Genomic DNA, 11,270 nt, shown 5'->3' on the forward strand with positions numbered 1-11,270 from the left:
AACGGGCCACTGTGTTGCTGCGTAAGGCAAGCAGAAAAAGGGTTTGTTTATTATTGCAGAGTAACGTCTCTTCGGCGATGGTGCGTCACCTAATTTACTCCGGTCTCGAAGTATCGTGCTGTGCTCCTTTTTCGATACGCTGCTGTGCACCGGAGTCTCTGGAATTGTAGCGCGACAATTTTTGCGATGAAATTGTGATGGATTTTATGCGACTGAGCTTGACACAAAAGTGATAAAATTGAACAAATTTTGTCGAAACTCACGGAATTTTCTAAATTAAAATTAATTGCAATCGTATGGAACCTCCATGGCCGAGGAAAAAGGAAAAATGGAGAATACGATTCCCTGCAGCGCAGCAACGTAGTCTCGAGAAGCAACCTTGAGAAGCAAAGGCTAGGGTAGCAAGAAAACGTAACCGTTTACGGTGTTCATTGTGGAATTGTAAGCCCGTGTCTCACGGTTTAAAGGGCTGCCAGCGTTTTATGAATGAGCCTCGAGGAGCGGACGTAGTAAGCAAGAAGACGAAAAGACTGCCTCGACGGCCGGGGAGCAGTTTATGATATACACAGGACACGTGTACGTCGCCAGTGTTTATGTTTCGAATTTGTGACACCGGAACACATCCGAAAAATCTGGCGTGATCGCGAGAGCCCGAGGGCCTTGTCGACGGATCGTTCGGCATCTTGTATCCGTTGCAGTTTCTTTGTTATCCTGACCCACATTCACCATTTTACACAATTTCTCATCGATCCACAATCTCTCTAAGCAGATTCATATCGTTTTATACACCGAGTGTCCCAACTTTTTCCAAACAAACTTTCCGTAATTTAATCTTTACACAAAAATTAGAAGAAAGAACGTTACACGTACACAGCTCTACACTAAAATCGTTACCCTTCAATTTAGAACTCTTTTGAACAGAAAATTTGTTGACTTGATCTACACAATGAAATAATAAACATCGAACACTTATCCTTACGTAATGGTAAGAAAAAATATGTTGTACACACTCTTGCAATAAATGTTTCACTACAACATGATTATCGCGAGCTCAGAATATTTTTCGCGCCGATCGCTTCAACAATAATCTCAACAACCCTGAAACATCAACAGCCTCGCATCGATCGTCTGAAAGCTCAAGATCTTCATCTGAACGAAAACAAAACCGCAGCCCCATATAAGGGAATCTTACTCACCGCGCGGAGAATGCCATAATCTGCCCATCGAGAACTTGACCGGAGAAAGAGAGAGAGAGAGAAAGAGATGAGAGAAGAGGGAGGCGTTATTTGATTGGCGTAAGAGCGTCGAGATCAAGGGATTCGCGGTGTATCGCGAATCCGAGGATAGGATGGCGGTGCTGCACCCTAAATCATGGCTCGCCGCGGCCGATTCCCGTTCAATTTACTAATTGAGTCGCTCGTAGCCCGGGTAGGCGTGGCCCGTCGCACGCCCGCCCCTCCTCGCGCCTTGGCCCCGCCCACCACGAACGAGAGAGCAACACGCGCCGCGTGCGACCCCGTCAAAACCGAAATCTCCCTTGTCAGTGGCACTTGGACCGCATACGGAAACGCATCGAGCCCGCATTGCAGTGTCGTGCGTGTCCTGCACCGTCATACTCGCGACCTAATCGCCGTTCGAGCCTAATACCGTATCAACCTAGAAAAATTGCTTGGAGACGGATGGTTCTTTGATTCTCTGTTGTATTGTGCAAAAAAAAAAAAGAAATCTTTTTCGCAGCGAGACAATTTTTATTTCTTGGAGACTTAAGCAACGAGACAATTTGTACCGTTTTAAGGTTTTGGTTGAACTATATTTGGTTGACATATTCGTTGACGAATGGCGACGGCTTGAGGATCCAGGTGATAAGAGGAGAGGGGGAGAGTTTCAGTTGGTTTTGTGAATCCTGTGGTGGTTTGAGAAGATCGAGGGGAAAGATGATGCTGGGTGGCTACGAGACGCAGCCCGATTATTATCCACAGTGGCATCAACCCTACAACTATGTCACGCAGCTACCGTACGGTGAGTTGTTACCCTAAATCTCTATAGGTTGCCTATCGTGGGTAGACTATTTTGAAGGGTGTGGTCTCTATTATCTGCGCCCCCGGAGTGAATTTGATCGTATTCAAAAATTTCGCGGAAAGTTAAAAATGAGTTCTGTTCTATTTTGATAAATTTCAGCGATTTTGCTGGGTTTCAAAAATTTGCCGTGCGATTTGTTTTCAAGTGGATCTACGGTGTAGCGAAAACGCTTTGAACGCCTGTCACTCCGTGTAAAATGATCGTACAACGTTCGCAGTCTGTGCTCATGTCAAAGAGCAAAGTCTCTGATTCTTTTTCTCATCCCTTAGAAAACTTGATACGTAGATCGTCATTGAAGCTACCACGGCCAAAGTGACCGGCTTCATATTTTACAATTAACGAAACTATAAAAATTCATTTACGGAAAATAGTGGAATCGTTGTCCAAGCATTTATTATATTGAAAATTACGGACAATCGCGATAGATTTAGGGTTGCCATTTTTATAAGGCAATTTGGTAGGGCGAGCTGGTTAGGCGACAGAATGACAAAAGAACGTCGGTATAAAGGAACGGTAACCATTTTTGCACAGGCCCGCTGACAGTGCCCGACGCAGACAGCCAATCAACGTACTGGGGTGCGGACTCGGTGATTTCCGGGGGTAGTTCCGGCGCAGGAAGCCCAACCGCTTCGACGCCACCCCTAATCGAAGAGATCGGCGTGCAGGAGACCAGCTACTCCCCTCTGCAACAATACTCTCACCCTTCGATAAGCCAGCACTACCCTAACCTGGTCTACCAACCGCAACAAGAGGTTCCTCATCATCATCTGCTGCACCATCATCATCATCCCCAAAGCCACAGAAGGGACAACGATTATTCCGGTGTCTCGTCGATGAGCCAAGTCGAGAGCGGTTTTCAACAACACCTGAGAGAAGCTACGAGAGAGGGTGGCCTGGTGGTGAGACCAAAAAGGAGGAACACTGCGAACAAAAAGGAAAGAAGAAGAACGCAGAGTATAAACAACGCTTTCGCGGACCTCAGAGATTGCATACCGAACGTGCCCGCGGATACTAAACTATCGAAGATCAAGACGCTTAGGCTAGCTGCTTCTTATATTGGATATTTGATGGCGGTTTTGGATAGCGACGAGGGAGAGGAGCCGCAGACTTTTAGGGCTGAGATACTATCGCATGGCAGGAGGAGCAAGACGACTCAGGCGAACCAGGTTTGTGATGGTTTTTATTATAAGAGAGTTTGTAATTTTATCAGGAAAATATACCGGGGTATCGTTCGTGTAGCTCTCACGGTGTAAGCCGAAAAAATTCTTGAAGGTGAAAATATGATTGTAACAATATCGGATCGCCCATTCATAAAGGCGCTCGCTTGAAATATTTTTTGAACAAATTTAAAAGCCTGTAATCTTGTTAAAAAAATATACCGTTGTATTTGAGGGAGCCTACAGAATAATTCTACGTTGAAATCGTTCATGTAGCTTTCACGATTTAAGCCGAAAAAATTCTTAAAGTTGAAAATATGATTGTAACGATATCGGATCACCCATTCATAAAGGCGCTCGCTTGAAATATTGTTTAGTCGAAATTGCAAGTCTGTAATCTTGTTTAAAAATATACCATTGTATCTGGGAGAGTCCACAGAATTATACCACGTTGAAATCGTTCGTGTAGCTTTCACGATTTAAGCCGAAAAAATTCTGAAAGTTGAAAGTTTCACTGCGACTATTGAAAATATATTTTGGAGTTGCAGTTTATTCGAGACTCGTTAATCAGGGAAACGGAGTACGTACTCGAGCAACGCCGATTATTTTCACAGGAAAACTCCTATAAGGGCGCTCACTTTAGGATTCGTGCTTTCTTAGTGTTTCTTCGCTGTAGATTTTTCGAAATCTCTCGGGGCACGCTTTTGTAAGCGTTGCTCGAGAGTAAACATCGTCCTCTTTAATTGGACGTTCTTCGTTGGTCGCACTCGACCTTAAACACGTCATCGTACCTCGAGATACTTCGAGATTCTTCGAGCATGAGAGAGAGAGAGAGAGAGAGAGAGAGAGAGAGAGAGAGGGAGACAGAGAAACACGAAATCCCGTCGGACTTTCGTGCTGTCAGATTCCAACGGGACGCTGCTGTCATTTTATTCTTTATTCCTTGTAACATTCACGTTGAAGAATATTATATAACGTTAGTAAAATTTGTGAAATTATGGTCCGTCCTTTGAGAAAGAGAGACAATTCTATTTATTTCTACGCAGCGATTATTTTATGCAGCCTACTCGTATCGCACACAGTATGCGTTGCGTGCATTCTGTAGAATGTACGTGCACTTTATGCACTTCATGCTCTTTGTACATTCGTATGTACTCTACATATAAACACTCAATTTATCCTATTCGTTATTTTTACATGCAGTTGGTGCATCGTATGCATTTTGTGCGTTACTTGCGATTAGTACATTTTATGTATCCATTGAACATTGTGCAGTGTATACATATTGTGCATTAGAAGATGCACTGAACGAGTCTCGTGAATTTTCTAAATTGCACACATGGCATGCACTTTATGCACCTCGTACACTTACGTGCATTCTATGCATTTCATCCATAAGTTGTATGTATTCGATGCACTTGGTACATTAGATGCATCCAATGCGCTCACTCGAGCAACACTGCAACACTTCACTCCTGTACTGAAAGGCTAAAGTAACAGAAGGAAAATTTGTAATTAACAACACTGTTATAGCCAGAAAATCGAAACGTTCGTGTTGCCAGAGGCTAGTAGAGTCAAGAAACAATCGGACTAACCGACCAACTATCATCACACCTTCCTACCAATCGTACGTACACAATGCGTTCAAAATTCCGTGAAAAGAATTTTCGTGAGGTGTGATACAGGAAATCGGAGATCGCGGTGGATCGGCCAGGTATCACAGGTCTTCATTACAGCTCATTATAGTTCGATCGTGTATCATCGACTTTAGGGGCGCGTTGGTCCCATCGGACCGTGCGGTTTGTGGTTTTCCCAATTTTCTGCGATCCCTCGCCACCCACGAAGGGACACGAGCCCTTCTCACTCGAACGGTCGACGACCTCCGTTGTTTAAACGATACTAGTCACAGTCCCCGACAAAATCGATAATCTATCATTGCATACCATACTAGGCATGCAATTAGGTTGAACCATCGATTTAATTTGAAACTTAAAATACAGTTTATTATCTGATACTTTGACGTTTCATATTTCTGAAAAACATCATTTGCACCGGAACTGGATCGAATAGGAATTGCATTTCCATCGAAAATAAGTGAAAATTTTTGATTAGTGCAACCTGCACCCGTCCTTGTTTTCCTTTTTCACGTGAAACAATTGTTTTGTCGCCGGCTGTGTAATATGAGCTTCGCACGACGGGAAAATGAATTTGTGTGTACGTTTTGATTGCAGAACGAGTTGTGTTTGCACCCTGCCTCCAGTCTGATGGCCGAGGAATCGTCGAAGAGCAAAGGGCGAACCGGATGGCCGCAGCACATGTGGGCCCTGGAGCTGAAGCAGGAATCGCAGGCCAGCCAAATGCAATAAAATCGTCGATTCTATATCTTTACATTTGCGACTGAACGGAAATCTGCATTCAGAAAACTATGATAGTCCATCGACTTCGGTGTCGAGTCACGAACATCCGAGTCTATGACGTGGAGCCATTTCTTCGCTCTTTTTTTTCTTTTTTTGATATATCGAAAAGAACGAAGGACATGGGTCGTTCGGTAAAATTTAATTTATTTCAACGCCGCGATCGTTTTATGCATTTTGCACGTTTTATTTATTCCGCGCATCTCGTGCGTTTTATGCAGTCTGTGCAATCTTTTTATTCTGTACGTTCTATGCATTCTGTGCATTTTGTGTATTCTATGCATTTTATGCATTCTATGCATTCTACGAGTTTTATGCACCCGGTGCATCGTATGCATTTTTCGCATAAATATGAAATTTTTGGGTTTAGAATGGTCAATACTATTAACACTGTAACAACTGCTGCTCGTGTATCTATTTTTCTGATTGTGTTTCACTTTATGCTGATTCTCACAGAAGCTTCTCACACAAACAGTAAAAATTACAATCTCACGGCCAGTCGTTATAGTGTTAGTAAAAAAAAACTGCGGATCTAGTGGCCGTGTTTCGGAGCAATATACGTACGAAAAACAAATAGGTAGGATTAATTAGTGTAGAGTATGGACCGACCTTCGTGGAGATATTCGTGTCATTTTTCTAATTCTTTAATGTCACCTATGATTCGAGATTTTGTCGAATAACCTAGAAAGCCAGAACGCATAAGTACAATCGAATTTCGTTGACAATTCATTTGATTTTTGCGCAACATCGTTACAACGTGAAGTTCGAATTCAACGAGATTTGCGACAGCTGAAAAATACCATTTCGATTAATTGAATACGAGAATACAATTGAGCGAACTCCATTTTCACTCGCAACGAAATCGAGTGGACGAAATTGAAAACGGTAAAAAGATAAAAATACTTGTGTTACTAATGATTCAGCACGTTAGAATGATTTAAAGGAAGAAAGTTTATATTCGGCTCCTTTACAATGCATTTCAATTTCACAGATTCAATTCACTTGGAACGATTATGGTTTGCGTAAAAATTCATAGTTCGGTAATAAGCATTTTGGACCATCGTGCGTGCGACTGGCTTTCCCAACAGCATATCGTAAATGACAATTCTCACAATGTACAGTCCGTGTCGAGATCGAAAGGATCGACGGGCTCGCTGTAGAGACGATCGTTTGTAAATACGCGTTCGCGATACGTCACGTGTGTAAATAGAAGTGTCCTGTTGCATAGTTTATAATTAACCGCGAGCCTCTCTTGTCCGTTGAAAATTTTCCCGCGTATCTCGCCGTCGTCCTCAACCGTTCATTAGAGTCTAGAAAACCGTCCAGTAGAACCTGGAAACCTTTGTATAAACCACCGTGTCGGCGTTGTATAAAAAGTCACTAGTAATAAACGCAGTGTCGTAATTTAATCTCTTCACCTTGTTTTATTCGCTCGACCCAGTTCCCCATAGTGTCGATAATTTATCATTGCCTACGTCTACAGTCCAGTGTTGAGAAAAAAAGTTAATAGGAAATAATAAAGAGATAATGAGGAAAATTTTTTATTCAGTTCACCGGAAGCACCACTGCCAAATCTGGGCAGAAATTTTGTACATGACAGTAGGACATAAAGTTGGTGTTGTCTACACAATTTTTCGAAACCCAGCGTTTCCAAAGTGTTGCACTGTATCAACATTTGCATAATTGTAGAATAAAATAGGGAAGCGATCGTTGGGCTCGTCAGATTACATCCTGAAATGTGTCTTTTCGGCGCCCGGACCGTTCAGTTGCGTGTCAAACGTGTTTTCTTCGACTTCACGCTGCGACAGCATTGTTCGAGCTCGACGAGCTCGTGTTTCCCGAATATCCTGGCGCCGGTACTCTATCCGTGACATCCTCTTCGTCCTCTTCGTCCTCCTACACAGAAACTCGCGAAACTGACGCTTTCGCGTTCAACTATTGAATCGTTACAGAGTTTCGTGTCCATTTCGAAAATAAAACGCAAGTAATCACCAGACTGCGGATCTTTGTGGAAAATAAAAATTGTCTGTATTAATTGCAAGGTACAGAAGGTGTATACAGGGTGTCCGAAAAATACTTCCTTGAAAGAGTTCGAAGTAATTTTTTGAAGACTGATCTGTTTTTCTTTCAAAGGTCTTTGGAAATTGAGCACGGATTTTTGAGGTCGTCCAATAACTGTTTATCTTGTGCAGTTTTCGTTGCTTGAATATTTGGATACCTATTAAATTTGTACCAACCTAATAAATATATATACGTTCTTGTTATTCATCGTGGATTATTGTCGGGGGAATTTGTTCGCTTTCTGTCGTGGATCGTTCTACATGGTTTCAATAAACAACCGGGACACGTCCGACGATAATCGAGACTAAATATTTGCTGTATCCTTCGGTGACATCTCAATCCGACGCCACCTCGATGTATTCATTTGATAAGTTCCCGATGACGACATCGTCGACATACGGATACCGTAAACAATCCGTCCCGTCGTACTGTTGATGAAGTAATTAATATGGCGAATCCTGAGTGCTCAAGTTCCATTTAAATAAATTACTCCGATTTCGTATAACTCAGTAACCCTACGTATGCTATGCCGGGGTCATCCGTGATCCGTCGAGGTGGGGATACGCTCGAGCGAACGTCAATATTTACAATTTTATTCCGATACAAGACAACGCTTTTTATTTCGAAATCAGAAAATCGCTATTCCCTCTTCTCCTTCTTCGTCCGAAATACGACGAAAGCCTGTCCCGAGCCATCGCCTTCTATCGAAAGAAAACTATAGTGAAACATCGACGTGGGTCAGAAACGACTCCGGCGTAGGCCTAGAACTCGAGTCCGAGGGTTAAATAGAATGCTGAGATTTTCAACAACGCATTGCTCGGCAATGATGCGAAGGCGAAGCTCAGGGTTGCTGGAAGAAAGAGACGTCAAGGTCTTCGCGCGCGGGCGCGCAAAAAAAGCGACCTCTCTGCGACTTCTTTGGTGGAATCATGGCCGCGTTCACCGATGGCAACGTTCGAAGCCTGATATACCGCTGGCAGACCGATTGATGACTGTTTGTTTATCACTGGGAGCTTCGAGTGCCACCATATTAGAGGCTCGCACGCCGATCGCAGATACACAACGTTACTTCTGCTAAAGAACGCGGTCTAGAGCACCGTTGCGCCCTGTAAACACTTCAATCGACTTCTCCGACGGCTCGGAGCTTCGTATTCCTCTCGCCAACTATAAAACTGTCCTACGTTCGTCTGACAATTACTTTGCTCGTCGTACAACATTCTGCTCGAACGTCGACATATTTCAATCGTAATTACGTTCGCTCGTGCTCCTCTGAATTTAGTCCAATTTCTTTCCGAAACTTTTAGAGCGATTCCTTCAACGAACAGCAATGTCCCTACGGATTACTATCCGCTGGGACAATTGTAAATTCGTTTAACGAACTTGTATAAATTCATTTGTAGCGGATCCGCGTAAATTTATTTTCAGCGAATTTGTGTAAATTCATCGTGTTTTTGAATTTGTGTAAATTCACTTTTATTGAATTCGCGTGAAATCATTGTTAACGAATTTGTGTAAATTCATTTGGCGAAATAGTTGTAGAAAATGAGTACCGGCATTAAGCGCGAGGAAATGTTTGCGGATGCACTGTATGTACAATAATTAGATCTCTATGCGAAATCCCCGGATTATATTTATATCATTGACTGATACGAAGAAGATGTTTAGGTTTTTAGGTAAACCGCTCGGTATATTAATAAGAGGATCGTTTAGGGTAAAAGGTTAGGGGAACCGAGGGAGGGAAGAGGCACGCGCTACCCGTGTCGGAAGGTGAATCGACGGCCGCTTCTTTGTAAACTCTTCGGTTGACGAAGCCCAGAACACCTAGGAACCCCGTGTCGACGATATAAACAATAAACACTCCCCGGTAGCCGAGGAACACGGCTATTCTTGGTAGAGGCGAAGAGATCGTCGCTTTCTTGTCAAAACGTTGCCCTAAACCATACCCGATCCCTCCGTTTCTCTTTTGTATTGGATTGTCCGGAAAGTTCGTGCCGATTTTTAAGGGAAACTCAAACGCATTACATTTAAATTTCGATATACATTTATTGAATCATTATAAGTGCCATTTTGTTCCATAATCTTTCTTCATCTTTCACGCGACTTGCGTTTTTCCGCGAAAAACTTTTAAATACGATTTTTTATGTCGACCAAAGAGTTAAAGTTTTTGTCATTATGGGAATTTTGTATTGACCTAAAGAGACGAAAATCTGAGGGTGTAATGTCTGGTTAATAGGGTGAATGGGGTAGCACATCCCAATCAAGCTCCAACAGCTTTTGGAAGAAAAAAGCATCAAATGCCTATAATTCACCCCGTTTCCTTCCATATTTAAGAGCGTATAAAACTAACAAAAATTAATGTATCGTAATCAAACCATTTTCTAAAAATGCCTGAAAGATCACCTTTTTAGACTATGTACACATACTATTTGTTTTCAATCGTTCTGACATATTCGGACCTATCCTAATGCCACCTACAGAAAAACGGCACGAACTCTTCGGACAACCCGATACATTGTTTAACTCGTAGCACTCGACCCATTAGGTTCGTGCCGAAATAATTGCGGTTTTTCGGAGACAGAACTCGAACCGATAGACGAGATTTACACTATACAGGATGTCCGAAAAATGTTTCCTCGAGGGAGGTGATGCCCGAGGTCATTTGAAAGAACATTGTCGCAAAGGAACAAGTTATTTTAAGTGACCCCAGGAATCACCTCTTTCAAGGAAGTACAACATTTTTCGGACACCCTGTAAATGATCATAGACTGCGAATTCTATGCACAAATAAAATTTGTGAAAATTGATGGAATACAGGAAAACATTTATATTATTAAAATACACCGACCCTCTTAGTGTAGTTTCTCCGTAATTATTAGACTGCGGATCTTTATGCAAAATAAAAACTTTCTGTCTGAATTGCAACAAACTGGGTTAAAAAAATTTAATTTCTTTTTGATTATGTTCAATAGATTGTGCAAATAATATAACAGACCTTTAAATTCTTCTGATGTTGTTACTGTTCTAAATTACACCTAGTCATTTTTGTCATAAACGCATGAAATCGGCAGTCTAGTAATTATATTATAATAAACCGATGAAAATCAGAATGATTTCTGCACCCCAACCTAACATCTCTTTTCCAAGCGAGGGAAACAAAGGATCGCGAGCGTCCGAGAGAAGATTGCTTTTGCTTCTTCTATTCAGACGTCCTACGAGCAAAAGTGTTGGGAGCAGAGCAATTAGGGGATCGGAGTCGACAGTCGACACATGCACGGGCCAGTTTTTCACGAGTCGGCTAAGTGGCCGAGTCGTACTTAGTTCGTTGTACTTAGACCTTCGATACTCGTCAAAGCAAACAAACCTCTGCCTCATGGTTTTTTCGTCGGTTAGGCAGCCGCGAGCATGAGCGCGAGCGAGTCCTCTTATCGGTGTCACGAAAATGTTCCCACGTGACCGCTTATTTTGCTTTTGTTGCGATCGATCGCGCACACTTTAAATCAGAATCACTTTTTTTACGAATAAACCAACCTTAGTTTTTCTGTCAAGTTAGATGAATTAG

General features: G+C 42.4%; 1 protein-coding gene across 1 annotated transcript; it reads left to right on the forward strand.

Annotated features, from left to right (window-relative positions):
• The first annotated feature begins 1,730 nt into the window (after positions 1-1,730).
• Positions 1,731-7,045, forward strand: Hand (heart- and neural crest derivatives-expressed protein). The gene is made up of 3 exons (XM_076791290.1): positions 1,731-2,019; positions 2,611-3,245; positions 5,468-7,045. Exons 1-3 carry the CDS (start codon positions 1,935-1,937, stop codon positions 5,600-5,602), a joined length of 855 nt encoding a protein of 284 aa, XP_076647405.1. The 5' UTR covers positions 1,731-1,934; the 3' UTR covers positions 5,603-7,045.
• The last annotated feature ends 4,225 nt before the right edge of the window (positions 7,046-11,270 follow it).

Source organism: Halictus rubicundus, chromosome 7 (genome assembly GCF_050948215.1).
Source record: "Halictus rubicundus isolate RS-2024b chromosome 7, iyHalRubi1_principal, whole genome shotgun sequence".
In the NCBI taxonomy this organism is placed as follows: domain Eukaryota; kingdom Metazoa; phylum Arthropoda; class Insecta; order Hymenoptera; family Halictidae; genus Halictus; species Halictus rubicundus.